Raw genomic sequence first — 16,599 nt, 5'->3', positions numbered from 1 at the left:
TAGCCCTTTCTCATAGTATTCCAGCTATGAAATGGAATACTATACAGCTGTGAAAAAGAATGAGAAAGGGCTATATCGTAGCTATGTTATCTATTGGCGTGCAAGAAATTACTCAAAAACTTAGCAGCTTAAAACAATGATAATCACTCATCATCTCTCGTGGTTTTTGTAGGTCAGAAATTCAGACAGGGCACATCTGGGACAGCTTGAAGTCATGATGTGCTGGAGCTGGCATGTATCAACTGCATGAGTCAGAGCCAATTGCATGCATCTCTCCTCAGCTTCACATTCAATGGTATCACATCTGTACCTTGAAATCAGCCACAGTGGGACTATTTACACCAAAGGAATTGGCAAACACTGCAAATCAGTGCCCCATGCCACTCAAGAGCCAGTTATTAAATATTTACTAGAACATAACTGCTTTAAAGAATTATTTAAAATTCTCAACAATACAAAGGGACATTTTATTACTAAATCCTTAGGGATGGTCCCACCAAAATCCCATATACAGTAATATTAGCAGACTCCAAATGTACTTAGATTTGTTAAAATTCTCAAATGCATTTTTTTTTTAGAGACAGAATCTCACTCTATTTCCCAGGCCCAGTGGTGTGATCATAGCTCACTGTAGCCTTGAATTCCTGGGCTCAAGCAATCCTCCCACCTCAGCCTCCTGAGTAGCTAGAACTACAGGTGTGCACCACCATGCAGGGCTTATTATTTTATTTTTTTTGTAGAGGTAGAGTTGTCCAGCCTGGTCTGGAACTCCTGGACTCAAGTGAGCCTCCTGCCTCAGCCTCCAAAGTGTTGAGATTGCAGCCATGAACCATGACAACCAGCCTCAAATGCTTTTCCAATAACACACAGACACAAGCCCTGAAATTTAAATCATTGAGTTACTGAATACATTTATGTGCCTGGATTTCCCTAGCAAAAATTGGGAAGAAAACATTTACTTTCCTTTTCCAGGCAGGATGAGTTAAATGGTATGTCTACAGCTTCATTGCCAGGGGTCCATGGCTTTTCAAAAGTGGGTGTCCCTACTGGCAAAAGTGGATACGGGGGTCTGCATGTTCCGTGGCAGCTTCCAGGAAGAATGAGAAGTGGATAAGAGTGGATGGTGCAGGTCTAGAAGCAAGAAAGGTCTGAACTAAATTGGTTGTCACTTGCTATATAAATGAGCCAAAGATGGTGTCTTTCTATCAGCCCTATCTCATTTGTTTCTTTACAGCAGGCAGGCAGGGACCTCTCAGCTCAAAGCCCACCAGCACCAAGCTCAAATTCTCACACAATCCATTGCTATAAATATTGCACAAATAAGCATATGTTTAGTCATTTAGAGCCTACCTGCTTTGCATATCCTGCAAAATTGCACCCAACACCTATTAATCACAGAGAAGAAAAATCTTATATCCGTAAGAAACCCCAAATTATTGTTGCCTTTCAGAGTTCTATGATGCAGACTGTCCCCACCTTGCTACTCAATGACAACACCTAGACATTTAAGCCCTGCCTCTAACTCTCGTCTGTCCCAGGAGCTCCTCTGGAAGGAGTCCTGCTGGAAGGGACATTCTCCGCATGCAAACCTATCTAAGTGCCATGCAGTAACGCTTGTTATGCAATACTGCCATCTTGTGGTCCTGTTTTGTTTTGTTTTGTTTTTTGACCAGCCCCATCAGGAATCAATGATGTCATAAGTCATGGCTCCTGAAATTGCAATTTTCTTAGTTGTGTGTGTGTGTATATATGTGTGTGTGTGTGTGTGTGTGTAAGCAAAAAAAAATACAGGTGGCTCACACCTGTAATTCCAGCATTTTGGAAGGCCAACACGGGGGGATCGCTTGAGGTCAAGAGTTTCAGGCCAGCCTGAGCAACATAGTGAGATCTCATCTCTCCTAAAAATTTGAAAATTAACGCGATGTGGTGACATGTACCTGTAGTCCCAGCTACTTGGGAGGCTGAAGCGGGAAGATTGTTTGATCCCAGGGTTTGAGGTTGCAGTGAGCTGTGATTGCACCACTGCACTCTAGCCTGGGCAACAGAGAGAGATCCTATCTCAGTTTAAAAAATATAATAAGTTTTAATGAATTAATTTTTGTTATGTCTTGTGGTCTTTAAATGACACACATTTGACAGAATGCAGTGAACGTTGACAGTACCAAGTAACACTGCTATGGCGGAGAACAGATGTGGCCAGGTGGCATCTGAAAAGCTCTAGTTCCTTGGTGTGTCATCTACAGCCATGAGCAACCTCATCCAAAGCTCCTGTCAGAGTGGCCATTATGCAGTGAGGTCTGGAGGTGTGTCTTTGGTCCCTACGTCTGACACTTGCTGTCCACCATGAACATCCTGTGTCACTGTGGATCCAGGTACTGGAAGATACTGAAGGAGTCCATGTTCCAGGTGCCAAGGAAAGGCCATGAAGCCAAGGTGCAGTTCTTGGAGGAGACCAGAAGGGGGCTCCTGGTAGATGCAGCTCCAGATAAAGCCTCCAAGTCCCCATCTTCACATCTATCAGATTCTTCTGTCAATTTGCAGCTGGTATGCTCTTTTAGCGGGGATCAAGCCAGCAACTGGATGACTGCTCCAACAATGCATGCAAATTAGAGCATCATTATCATTTGAAGTGCCTGATGGGAAAACACTGAACTGGATTCAAAAAGCCATTTACATCATTACAACAATTTTTGAAACTTATATTTGTTAATGAATAAAGAAGAAGAGAAGTTTGGGTCCTTAGACATAATTTCACCTGTTATAATTTTTTAAAGGCTTGTAGAAAATGGTTTGAAGTTTCTTACTGCTTGCTTGTGCACATGAAGTTTCTTGCCAACTGTCTATTAAAAATTTGAGGGGCCGGGCACAGTGGCTCATGCCTGTAATCCCAACACTTTGGGAGGCCGAGGTAGGCGGATCACCCAAGGTCAGGAGTTCAAGACCAGCCTGGTGAACATGGTGAAACCCTGTCTCTACTAAAAATACAAAAATTAGACGGGAGTGGTGACGGATGCCTGTAATCCCAGCTACTCGGTAGGCTGAAGCAGGAGAATCACTTGAACCTGGGAGGCGGAGGTTGCAGTGAGCCAAGATCTCACCACTGCACTCTAGCCTAGAAGACAGAGCGAGACTCTGTCTCAAAAAAAAAATTTGTTTTAAGAATATTAGAAGCAAACCAAATGTCTGTCAACAAAAGAATAAACCTATAAATAGTGGTATATTATATAATGAAATACCACTCAGATTTTTTTTAAAAGAATGAACAACTGATGCATTCAACAATATGAGTGAACTTCACAGATATAATATGCTAAAGAAGCCAGAAAAGGCCAGGCGCGGTGGCTGATGCCTGTAGTCCCAGCACTTTGGGAGGTTGAGGCAGGTGGATCACTTGAGGTCAGGAATTCAAGACAAGCCTGGCCAACATGGCGAAACTCCATCTCTACTAAAAATACAAAAAATTAGCTGGGCGTGGTGGTGTGCACCTGTAGTCCCAGCTATATGGGAAGCTGAGGCAGGAGAATCGCTTGAAGCAGGAGATGGTGATTGCAGTGAGCTGAGATCGTGCCACTGCACTCCAGCCTGGGCGACTCGTCTAAAAAATTAAAATAAAATAAAAGAGTAAGCAATATACATGTGGTGGTAGAAGTCAGAAAAATGGGGTAGAGGTATTAACTGGAAAAGGACAAGAGAGAACCTTCTGGGGAGAAGGAAATGTTCTATACCTTGATCCAGGTGCTGGTGGTAAGGGTTCACACACACACACGTAAAAAGTCACACATACGTAAACAATTAAGAATTGTGCACTTTGACATATGTAAGTTACATCTCAATTTGTTTTTGTTTTGTTTTGTTTTGAGACAGGGTGTCACACTGTTGTTTAGAATGGAGTGCAATGGCGCAATTATGGTTCACTACAGCCTCAACCTCCCTCAGCTCAGGTGATCTTCCCACTGCAGCCTCCCAAAGTTTGGGATTACAGGCATGAGCCACAGTGCCCAGCCTCCTATCTCTATTAAAACAATAATAATAATAAAAGTGGTGCAGTTCACACGGTGATATCCTTAAAATAATGCAGATGAAGCCAGTGTCATTTATAAAGATGTGAACTAGGTGCAAAGCCCCCACTGTCCCTTTTGTTAGATTGCCTTGCCAAGTTGTAAGGTAAATCTTTGCATCAATTCTGAAAAGTTGCCAACATTCAGGCACAGAACCTAGACTAGTCAACTCACTATGTTACTGTTACAGCTTGGTTGTAATTAAGCTAAGAATTGAACATTCTTTTTTTTGAGTTCTTCTTATTATTATTTTGAGACAGGGTCTTGCTCTGTTGCCTATCATACAAGGGCACAATCTCCGCTCACTACAATCTCAACCTCCCAGGCTCAAGCAATTCTTCCACCTCAGCCTCCCAGGTAGCTGGGACTATAGGTCCGCATCGCCATGCCCAGTTGATTTTATTGATTGATTGATTGATTGATTGAGATGGAATCTTGCTCTGTCACCCAGGCTGGAGTGCAGTGGTGCAATCTTGGTTCACTGCAACCTCTGCCTCCTGGATTCAAGCGATTCTCCTGCCTCAGCCTCTGGAGTAGCTGGGATTACAGGCGCCTGCCAGCACACCTGGCTAATTTTTGTATTTTTAGTAGAGACAGGGTTTCACCATGTTGGCCAGGCTGGTCTCAAACTCCTGGCCTCAAGTGATCCGCCCACCTCAGCCTCCCAAAGTACTGGGATTACAAGTGTGAGCCACTGTGCCCAGCCTGATTTTATTTATTTTTTTGTAGAGATGAAGTCTTGCTTTGTTGGCCAGATTGGTCTCAAACTCCTGGTCTCAAACGATCGTCCTGCCTTGGCCTCCCAGAGTGCGGGGATTACAGGAGGGAACCACCGTGCCTGCCCAGAATTGAACATTTTTATCTCTATTTTCATAAAGAAGGCAGCTAGTATACTTGACAGCTTCTGTTACTGAAATTTTTTGTTTCTCTTTTTTTTAAACCTCTTTCCTTCTCATTCCTCACCATTTTTTTTTTTTTTTTTTTTTTTTTCCCTGAGACAGGATCTTGCTCTGTCACCCAGGCTTGAGTGCAGTGGCACGACCTCAACTCACTGCAAACTCCACCTCCCGAGTTCAAGCGATTTTTGTGCCTCAGGCTCCCGAGTAGCTGGGATTAACAGGCACCGCCACCACATTGGCTAATTTTTTTTTTTTTTTTTTTTTTTTGAGATGGAGTTTCACTCTGTCGCCCAGGCTGGAGTGCAGTGGCGCAATCTCAGCTCACTGCAAGCTCCGCCTCCCGGGTTCACGCCATTCTCCTGCCTTAGCCTCCCGAGTAGCTGGGACTACAGGTGCCCACCGCCACGCCCAGCTAATTTTTTGTATTTTTAGTACAGACAGGGTTTCACCATGTTAGCCAGGATGGTCTCGATCTCCTGACTTCGTGATCCGCCCGCCTCAGCTTCCCAAAGTGCTGGGATTACAGGCGTGAACCACCATGCCCGGCCTAATTTTTTGTATTTTTAGTAGAGATGGAGTTTTTGCCATGTTGGCTAGGCTGGTCTCGAACTCCTGACCTCAAGTGATTCACCCACCTGGGCCTCCCAAAGTGCTGGGATTACAGGCGTGAGCCACCATGCCCGGTTACCCCTTTTATTTTCTCTCCAAATTCTTCTTTTTTCCTCCATCTATTTCTCTATTTTTCCTCTTTCCTTTCCTTCTTCCTTGCCTTTGAAGTTAACATGGAACACAGGCACGCACAGCCATTATATCCTTCTGCTGCCTGGTTGCCTAGAAGTGGTTAATACCTTTGGCTGAAAAAAAAAATTTTTTTTTCCTTTAAATGTGTTTGGTGTGTATTCAGCTTGCCCATTCGATGGCTGTTCGGGGTCACAAGTATTCGCTATGGAAATGATTCCGTGTAGCAGAGAAACGTGGCAGCGGACGGCGAGAAAGCCGCGAGACAAATAAAAGATCTCTGCGGTACTCAGGTGCTTTTTACACAAAATCCGCTATTCAGAAGCCCCGTCATTATGGAAATTGTCCTTTTATGCTACTCTTGAAAGGATCAGATGCTCAGACTCAGGTTTGTACCAAGTAAGAGGCTCTTAAAACCACGCATCAGTGCATAAATGGCCCGTAAAGTTCTAATAGAGCTGGTTAATTAACAGTCATCCGTTAAATAAAAACAATCAATTAGGGAGAAGCTCGTCTGGGAGAAAAAAAAAATAATTTTAACAATCACCAAGGGTAAATTCTCTCAAGGAGACCTGGAAATGTCCCAGGAAGGAGGCAGTTTTTGTACCGTTCTCATACCCAAACTCGTTTTCACTGGCCCTGTGGTTTTACTAATTCTTTCCTTGTAAACGTGCTGTCTAAATGTTTTTGTTTGAGGCAGGAAAGGGTGGCTCATGATTGTAATCTCAGAACTTTGAGAGGCTGAGGCCAGAGGATAACTCGAGCCCAGGAGTTTGAGACCAGCCTGGGCAGGATGGCGATACCTCGTCTCTTAAAAAAAAAAAAAAAAAAAAATTAGCTGGGTTTGGTGGTGGCAGGTGCCTGTAGTCCCAGCTACTCTGGAGGCTGAGGTGGGCAGATCTCTTGAACCCAGGAGTTTGAGGCTGCAGTGAGCTGTGACCATACCACTGTACTCCAGCCTGGGCAACAGAGCCAGACCTCATCTTTAAAATAAATGAATAAATAAATAAATAATTTTGTTTGATTTTATTTTGTATTTTAGCAGAAAAATATCTTTTTATTTCATCATGCCGTTCGAGTTCTATGGCAAAAAAAAAGATTGAAAAATAATATCTGTGCTTGGTAAACACACATAAAAACAATGCAGACAGACTCAACAACATGAAAGGTTCTTCGATGAAAGTTAAGCCTCCCTTCTACTGTTATGTATATCCTTAGTGTATTTTTTTTATCTTTCCAGAAATATTATCTTCATATACAAGCATGCTGCAAAAGGGCGCAGAGGAGGCATGGTACCGGGTGAAGGTGAAGAACTCAGATTTCAGCGACATGCTGCTTGGGCTCGAATCCCAACTTTGCAATTTGCTAGCCAGCTCTGTAAGTGTGGACAAGTGACTGACCCCTTCTGTACCCCAGTGTGGTGGGCAGCCCCTACATGGGCCCCCAGGGTCCCCATTGTCTAATGTTCACACCCTTATCTAATCGTTCCCTTGAATATGGTATGGAGTCTTGCTCTGTAGCCCAAGCTGGAGTGCAGTGGCGTGACAATCTCAGCTCACTGCAACCTGCGCCTCCCAGGTTCAAGCCATTCTCCTGCCTCAGCCTCCCAAGTAGCTGGGATTACAGGCATGCGCCACCATGCCTAACTGATTTTTGTATTTTTAGTAGAGACTGGTCAGGCTGGTCTAGAACTCCTGACCTCAAGTGATCCGCCCACCTCAGCCTCCCAAAGTGTTGGGATTACAGGCGTGAGCCACTGCATCCAGTCTCACTGACTTACTTTTTTTTTTTTTTTTTTTTTTTTTTTGAGATGGAGTCTCACTCTGTCACCCCGCCTGGAGTGCAGTGGCATGATCTTGGCTCACTGCAACCTCCGCCTCCTGGGTTCAAGCAATTCTGTGCCTCAGACTCCCGAGTAGCTGGGATTACAGGCACCCGCCACCACGCTTGGCTAATTTTTGTATTTGTAGTAGAGACGGGGTTTCACCATCTTTGCCAGGCTGATCTTGAACTCCTGACCTCATGATCCACCCGCCTTGGCCTAAAGTGCTGGGATTACAGGCGTGAGCCACCGCGCCCGGCCTACTCACTGACTTACTTCTGGCAAATAAGTCAGAAGTGATAGGATGTCACTCCTGATATTGGGCTATAAAAAGACTGTGGTTTCTGTCTTGAGTGCCTAGGGGAAGCCAGCTGCCAGGTCCTAGTTGCCAGGTCACAAGGACACTCAAGCATGTTGTTGAAAAGCTTACATGGTAAGGAACTGAAATCTCTAGCCAATAGCTCTTGAGCTGGCACTCAAGCCCGCCGGCAACCACATGAGTGAGCTTAGAAGTGAATCCTCTCCCATAGGGAGTTGCTGTTCAACAAGTATGAAGTTTCAGCTATATAAGAGGAATAAGTTCTAAGATATGCAGCACAATATTATGCCTAGAGTTAATAATATTATGCCTAGAGTTAATAATACCATGCTGTGCACGTCAAAATGTAAGAGGCTACATCTCATGTTAAGTGTTCTTACAAGAAAGAAAAAGAGAGAGAAAGAAAGAAGAAAAAGGGGGGAGAGAAAGAAGAAAGAAAAAGAAGAAAGAGAAAAAAGAAAGAAGAAGAGAAAGAGAGAGAGAAAGGGGTGGAGGGAAGGAGGGAGAAGGGGACAGAGCGAGGGAAGGAAGGAAGAAAGAGTGAATAGGCCAGGTGTGGTGATTCGTACTCATAATCCCAATACTTTCAAAGGTTGAGGTGGGAGGATTACTTGAGCCCAGAAATTTGAGACCAGCCTGGGCAACATAAGGAGACCCCATCTCTACAAAACATGAAAAAAATTGCTGGGCACGGTGGCATGCCCTTGTGGTCCCAGCTACTCAGGAGGCTGAGGTGGGAAGATCACTTGAGCCTGAGAGGTCAAGTCTGCAGTGAGCCATGGTCACACCGCTGCACAGCAGCCTGGGTGACAGAGCAAGACCCTGTTTCAAAAGAGAAAGAGGGGAAGAGGAGAGGAGAGGAGAAGAGAGGAGAGGAATGGAGAGGAGAGGAGAGGGAGGGAGGAAGGAAGGAAGGAAGAAGGAAGGGAGGGAAGGAGGGAGGGAGGGAAAGAAGGGAGGGAGGGAAGGAAGGAAAGAAGGGAGGGAAGGAGAGAGGGAGGAAGGGAGGGAGGAAAGAAAGGGAAGGGAAGGAAGGAAGGGAGGGAGGGAGTAAGGAAGGAAGGAAGGAAGAATAATTTTCCCAGTTGAGCCTTCAGATGAGCCTGCAGCCCCAGCTGACAGTTTGGCCACAATCTCCTGAGAGACATGGAGCCAGAACCACTCAGCTAAACTGCACCCAGATTCCTGACCCACAAAAACTATGTGAGATCATGAATGCTTGTTTTAAGCTACTGATCTTTGGGGTAATTTGTTACACAACAGTAGATAGTGAATACATTCAGTTCCCTTATATGTAAATGGGACTAATAATGCAAAAATTATCATGAAGATAAAATGAGTTCATATGGCAAAATGATGGAGAAACTATTTAGCACATAGTAAACAATAAATGTTTGTATATTGACTTTAAAGGGTAACAGATATATAGATAGATTACTATAAGATATACACACACACACACACACACACACACTCTGTAGGTAGACATATACTTTATTTTATTTTTATTTTTATTTTTTATTTTTTATTTATTTTTATTTATTTTTTTGAGGCAAGGTCTTGCTTATCACCCAGGCTGGAGTGCAGTGACGCCATCTTGGCTCACTGCAACCTCTACCTCCTGGGTTCAAGCAATCCTCCTGCCTCAGCCTCCCAAGTAGCTGGAGTACAGGCATGCACCACCATTTCTGGGGTAATTTTTGTATTTTTTAGTAGAGACAGGGTTTTGCCATGTTGGCCAGGCTGATTTCAAACTCCTGGCCTGAAGTGATCCACCTGCCTTGGCCTCCCAAAGTGCTGGGATTACAGGCACGAGCCACCATGCCTGGCTGGTAGATATACACTTTAAAGGGTACTACTTTAAAAGGTACTACTTTAAAGGGTACTCTTTTTAAATAAATATCTTTCTTTAAAAACACAAATAGGAGTGCACTATGAACACTGTACTGCAGTTACTCTTTTTGTTTGATAAGTAGATTGTAGCCATTCTCCTATACTGCTCAGATAGTTTCATCTTATTCTTTTTCATTGCTGCATAATATTTCATTGTTTAGCTGAATGCTGCTTTGGGTGATCAGTGCTTTATTGTAGGCTGTTTAGGGTGTTTCCAGGTTTTTGTCATTCACTTTTTCTCAGTGCCTCATCTTAAATTATGTTTTTCACTCACAGACTATTCGAGGTGACAGAGACCCATCCTTGGACTCATTTGATGCTGGGGTTTCAAATCGGTGATTCTGGGCAAGCAAACACTCTGTTGTGCCCCTTGCCTTCAAAACAGCTCCATTTTCACCTGTTTGATTCCAAACCCAGGTCTCTAGACACCTAACCCTCCTCACTAGCCTTCCATGGGAATTGAAGCTTTATCCACAGCTTTATTATGGGGTGATGTGAGGCAAATAATTCATTTCACAGCCAAAAATTTGGGAATACGCCTAGATAATTTTCTTTCTTTCTTTCTTTCTTTCTTTCTTTCCTTCTTTCCTTCCTTCCTCTTTTCTTTCTTCCCTTCTTCCTCCCTCCCTCCTTCCCTTCCTTTCCCCCTCTTCCCTTCTTCTTCCCTTCTTCCCCTTTTCTCTTTCTCTCTCTCTTTCTCTCTCTCCCTTTCTTTCTTTCTTTCTTCGTTTCTTCTTTCTTTCTTTCTTTTTCTTTCATTGACAGAGGCTCTGTTGCCCAGGCTGGAATACAGTAGTGAAATCACAGCTTACTGCAGCCTCATATTCATGAGCTCAGTCCTCCTGCCTCAGCCTCCAAGTAGCTGGGACTACAGATGTGTGCAACCATGCCTAGCTAATATTTTAAAATTTTTTTGGAAATGGAGGTCTCACTTTGTTGCCCAGGCTGGTCTCAAGCTCCTGGCCTCAAGTGATCCTCCCACTTTGGCCTCCCAAAGTGCTGGAATTACAGTCGTGAGCCACTGTGCCTGGCCTAGATCACATTTTGTTTATTCATTCCTCCATGGATGGACACTGGAGTCGTGTGCACTTTCTGGCTTTATGAGCTAATGCTGCTATGAATATTCATGTAGAAATTTTTGTGAAGACCTAAGTTTTCAATTCCTGTGGGCAGACACCTAGGAGTGGAATTGCTGGATCCCATGGGAATTCCACTTTTTACATTTTGGGGAACTGGAACTTTGAGTTTTAGAAGTGGGAAAGTCCCAAGGAAACCACGATGAGTTGTCCCCCCCTGAAAATGATTCCTCCTTGGTGTCACTTGCCCTTGAGCCTTAGGTAAGAGGAGCAAGGGAGTCAGGTGTTGCCTTGTGCACACCCCTTTCTGTCTACCACTACCTGGTTATCCACTCCTGTGGCTTCCTCCACTGCAGACTTCAGCTCTGCTATTTTCCCTCCAAGCTGCGCCCAACAAGGTCCTCCAACATGGTTCAAGTGGCTACTTTAAACAGGCAAAGCTTTCTCTCTGGAATGAACTGGACCAGAGTCCACTAGGAGAAAATATCAGCCTTACCTCCATTCATTCAACAATTAAGGTTCATCTCTCTCCTCCCTGTCTGCCCTGGGTGTTCTATGTCAACAGGAATGTGGCACTTCTGCAATTTCTCTTTTCTTTTCTTATTAAGAGACAGGGTCTCTCTCTGTCACCCAGGCTGGAGTACAGTGGCGTGATCATAGCTCACTGCAGCCTCCATCTCCTGGCCTCAAGCAATCCTCCTGCCTCAGCCCCCCAAGTAGCTGGGACCACAGGCACATGCCACCACACCCTGCTAAGTTTTTAAAATTAATTTTTGTAGAGATGAGATCTCACTGTGTTGTCCAGGTTGGTCTCCAACTCCTGAACTCAAGTGATCCTCCCATCTGGGCCTCCCAAAATGCTGGGCTTACAGGCATGAGCCACCACACCCTGCTGATGTGGCACTTCTTTGATATGACATTACTTGGGCCACAGTAGGGATACTGGGGAGCAAACAGTGACCAAACAGAGTGTAAGTCCAAGCTGAAATTTTCTGCAGGAAATTCACACCTATTTCCTCATGCTGTATTATAATATATAATCACTGTTTGACCCTGAAATTGTAGAACTGCAATGAAAAACTAAGGATGAATCTCACAGCAACTCTTATCTCTCTCTTTTTTTTCCTTCCTTCCTTCCTCTCTCCCTCCCTCTCTCTTTCTTTCTTTCTTAGACAAAGTCTTGCTCTGTCACCCAGGCTGCAGTGCAGTGGCGCAATTTTGGCTCACTTCAACCTCTGCCTTCTGGATTCAAGCAATTCTTGTGCCTTAGCCTCCCACGTACCTGGGATTACAGGCACACGCCACCACACCTGGATAATTTTTGTTTTTTGTTTTTTTTTTTTCAGTAGGCAGGGGGTTTCGTCATCTTGGCCAGGATGGTCACAAACCAACTCTCTTACATCTCTTTCCCAGATTATTATCAGAATTTATGTTTGGTATATTTTAACACCCTTCATATTAGCACAGAATTGCATTCTTTTTTCTTTACATTTCCCTGGTGGAAGAGTTTCTTTGCTATTTCTGCCCACCCAGCCTTAAGAGATTTGGGCAATCAAAGAATTGAAAGCAGGGTCTTCAAGAGATACTCGTACATTCATGTTTATAGCAACATGATTCACAATGGTCAAGAGGTGGAAACAGCCCAAGTGCCCACCCATGGATGAATGGATGGATAAAGACAATGTGATCCATCCATATGGTGGAATATTACTCAGCCTTAAAAAGGAAGCAAATTCTTACACATGCTCCAATATGTATGAAGTTGAAGATATTATACTAAGTAGAAGAAGCCAGTCACAAAAGGACAAATATATGAGGTCCCTAGAGTAGTTAAAACCATTGAAACACAAAGTAGAATGCCAGGTGCTAGGGGGTTGTGGGGGGATGGGGACTGAGTGTTTCATGGGGACAGAGTTTTAGTTTGGGAAGAGGAGAAGGTTCTGGGAATGATGGTGGTTATGGTTGCACAACCATGGGAATGTGCTTAATGCCACTGAACTGAGTACTTACACATAGTTGCAGTGGTAAATTTTATGTTTGGTATATTTTACAACTTTTAAAAATGTTAATAAAGGCTGGGCGCGGTGACTCATGCCTGTAATCTCAGCACTTTGGGAGGCTGAGGCAGGCGGATCACGAGGTCAGGAGTTCAAGACCATCCTGGCTAACACGGTGAAACCCTGTCTCTACTAAAAATAACAACAACAACAACAACAAAAATTAGCCGGGCGTGGTGGCACGGGCCTGTGGTCCCAGCGTCTCTGGAGGCTGAGGCAGGAGAATCGCTGGAACCTGGGAGGCAGAGGTTGCACAGTGAGCTGAGATCGTGCCACTGCACTCCAGCCTGGGCTACAGAGTGAGACTCCATCTCAAAAAAAAAGCAAAAATTAGCCAGGCGTGGTGACATGCACCTGTAGTCCCAGCTATTCGGGAGGCTGAGGCAGGAGAATCGCTTGAACCCAGGAAGCAGAGGTTGCAGCGAACCGAGATCACGCCTCTGCACTCCAGAGTGAGCAACAGAGCGAGACTCTGTCTTAAAACAAAATGAAAAATAAAAAATAAAATGTTAATAAAGATTTGGGCCAGAGATTTGCACCTGCCAGCTTGGCATTTCACCATCCGTTTCTTCTACTGTGATTTACTGAGGAGCAACAGTGAGTCAGGCATGATTCTAGACTAGGGTCTCTCCCTCTCAGCACCACTGGCATTTTTGGCTGGATCATTCTCCAGGGCGGGACTGTCCTGGGCACTGGAGGGTGCTGAAAAGCATTCTTGGCCTCCACCCACTCGATGCCAAGAACAACCTCTAGTCATGATAACCACAAATGCCCCAGACATTGCCAGTGTCCTCTGAGGGACAGATTCAATCCCAGTGAGAACCACTGAGTTAGGGGGTTCCAATGACCCCCAAGAGACTCTGCATCCCATAATCATCTGCCCGACTAAGGTCCCAGGAGGCTGAACACATTTAAATCCACACACTGAGTAGGGAGGGAGAGGGGAGATGGATCCCAGGAGCTGGGGGTCCCCTTGGTTTCTACCCTCTGCCCTGTTGGGAGTTTATTCTGGTGTCTAGTGTGTGAGTGAGGGACCTAACTCAATTTTCCCCTCTAATCATTAATGCAATTGTTTTTTGGTTTTTTTTTTTTGAGACGGAGTCTCACTCTGTTACCCAGGCTGGAGTGCAGTGGCGCGATCTTGGCTCACTGCAAGCTCCACCTCCGGGGTTCACGCCATTCTCCTGCCTCAGGCTCCCAAGTAGCTGGGACTACAGGCACCTACCACCACACCCGGCTAATTTTCTTTTTTTTTGGTATTTTTAGTGGAGACGGGGTTTCACCGTGTTTGCCAGGATGGTCTCAATCTCCTGACTTCGTGATCCGCCCATCTCGGCCTCCCAAAGTGCTGGGATTACAGGCGTGAGCCACTGCACCTGGCCCATTAATGCAGTTTCTTAGCCTCAGGACTGTTGACTTTGGGCCGTATCATTCTCTGGGGTGGGGCCGTCCTGGGCACTACTGGGTGCTGAGCAGCATCCCTGGCCTCTACCTACTCCATGCCAGGAACACCCCCAGCCCTGAGAAAGCAAAATGTTCCCAGACATTGCCAAATGGCCCCTGGGGAGCAGAATCACCCTTGGTTGAGAACCTTTGCTCTAGATCATGGGGAGAGAGAGAAGTAAGACAGAAAGAAAAAAGTCCCCACTATAATGGAATTTACATAGACTGGAGATTCAGGGTAAAGGCAATTCACAGAAAAGCAAATGAAGTGGGTTGCAAGACTGAAATTCCAACCAGAGAACTAAGACACAATGGTTGTGGAATTCCCCAGTGAGGTGGCAGCCTGCTGGGCAGGTTTTTACTCATTTATTTTTCATTTTAATTTATTTTATTTTTACTTATTTATTTATTTTTTGAGATGCAGTCTCACTCTGACATCAGGGCTGGAGGGCAGTGGCGCGATCCTGGCACACCGCAACCTCCACCTCCTGGGTTCAAGCGATTCTCCTGCCTCAACCACAGCTAAGATTACAGGCACCTGCCACTACGACCAGCTAATTTTTTTATTTTTAGTAGAGACAGGGTTTCACCATGTTAGCCAGGCTGGTGTCAAACTCCTGACCTCATGATTTGCCCCCATTGGCCTCCCAAAGTGCTAGGATTACAGGTGTGAGCCACCGTGGCCCGCCAAAATTCTTAATGACTTTTGAGCAAGGCACCCTGCATTTTCAGTTTGCACTGAGCCCCACAAATTCTATAGCTGATTCTGGTTTGTTTCCAAGGCACCCCATGAAAGAGTCAGCTTTGACCCTTGGCCAGGATCAAAGGAAGAGAAACTGGCTTACAAGAGTACCAGTTAAAGAAGACTCCCCTACTCAGAGTGAGACTCCGTCTCAAAAAAAAAAAAAGAAGAAGACTCCCCTGCTTCTCTGCTTCCCCTTCCTCCTTCACACTGGCCACTCTTTCTCCTGATGGGTCAGAAACAGCAGCCTCCTGGAGGAGAGGGGCTGACCACAACCCCAGCCCCTTCTCAAAGCCACAACTGCCACAGGTTCTAGATGGGAGATGTTCCTGTAGATGAGGACCCAAAATGCCACCCCTGGAACTGACAACTCTAAACACGCAACACAGTAGCTGCACCACATTAAGCTGCTGTTCCTGCATCTGTTTCCAGACACCCACAAACTAAAGGCTAGACATCAAAATGACGATAAAGAAAAGTCCCCATAATTATGGCTGTGCTTTTCCAGCAGCAAAAGCTGAGGCAGCAAGAAAGAAGAGCTCCCCCTAGCGTGCAACAGTGTCAAATGCAATCAATGATGGGACCTTAACTCGCACCCTAGCTGCAAGGGAGTCTGGGAAATGCAGTTTTTCGATGTCTCAACTTTGCAAGACCAGAAGGCATACGTGAAAAATGTTGGAAGAGACGTTAGATACTAATCCCACTTGTTCACCCCAGGCTAACAGAGGTAGAATGCAGTTTGGTATTCTACCTCCAGTGACCTTAGACAGTCCCTTCTTCCAGGGACTAAGCAAGAAGACAAAATGTGTAATAGTGTTGAACATCAATGAAAGTAGGTCTTTGGCTGGTGGGATGCTGCTAAACTTCTGAAAGCTTCCTTTTTCTTTTTCTTTTTTCTTTTCTTTTCTTTCTTTTTTTTTTTTTTTCTTTTTGAGATGGAGTCTCACTCTGCCACTCAGGCTGGAGTGCAGTGATGAGATCTTGGCTCACTGCAACCTGCACCTCCCAGGTTCAACCAATTCTCCTGCCTCAGCCTCCCAAGTAGCTGGGACTACAGGTGTACACCACCATGTCTGGCTATTTTTTGTATTTTTGATAGGGACAGGGTTTCACCATGTTGGCCAGGCTTGTCTTGAACCACTGACCTCAAGTGATCTGCCCACTTCGGTGTCCCAAAGTGCTGGGATTACAGGCTTGAGCCGACATGCCTGTCCTGAAAGCTTCCTTTTAATGGTAATTGGGTTTTCTTAAAAGGTCACAGGATAGGGTCCCCACCTTGCCCTGCCCGTCTATTGGAGACAATTGTCACTTAACCAGCCTAAACCTACTACTACGTACAATTAGTTCTGCTGTAATATGATATATGTGTTACTAAAAATCACTGGCCTGGGCAAAATTGTGCAATTATGGTAAAAGTGAGGTTAGGATGACAAATACTCAAAAACTTTGTCAGTGAGTGACACATTAAAAAACAAGAAAAAGGACTGGGCATGGTGGCTAATGTCTGTAATCCCAGCACTTTGGGAGGCCGAAGTGGGTGGATCATGAGGTC

General features: G+C 45.0%; 2 protein-coding genes across 3 annotated transcripts in view; one reads left to right on the top strand and one right to left on the bottom strand.

Moving 5' to 3' along the window:
• Positions 1–16,599, top strand: part of RFX2 (regulatory factor X2) — a 163,470-nt gene that overhangs the window by 20,526 nt on the left and 126,345 nt on the right. For both annotated transcript variants that reach the window (XM_063719102.1, XM_054538304.2), the window contains exon 2: positions 6,936–7,072. In XM_063719102.1, the coding sequence (XP_063575172.1) occupies positions 6,985–7,072 (88 nt within the window). In that variant the 5' untranslated portion in view covers positions 6,936–6,984. The remainder of the gene's footprint in view (positions 1–6,935; positions 7,073–16,599) is intronic.
• The window catches only part of ACSBG2 (acyl-CoA synthetase bubblegum family member 2), a 91,059-nt gene that overhangs the window by 65,616 nt on the left and 8,844 nt on the right, over positions 1–16,599 (bottom strand). The window lies entirely within an intron of this gene.

This window comes from Pongo abelii, chromosome 20 (genome assembly GCF_028885655.2).
Source record: "Pongo abelii isolate AG06213 chromosome 20, NHGRI_mPonAbe1-v2.0_pri, whole genome shotgun sequence".
In the NCBI taxonomy this organism is placed as follows: domain Eukaryota; kingdom Metazoa; phylum Chordata; class Mammalia; order Primates; family Hominidae; genus Pongo; species Pongo abelii.
Note: the sequence above shows the minus strand (reverse complement) of the source record. Positions and strands in the feature narration are given on the sequence as shown.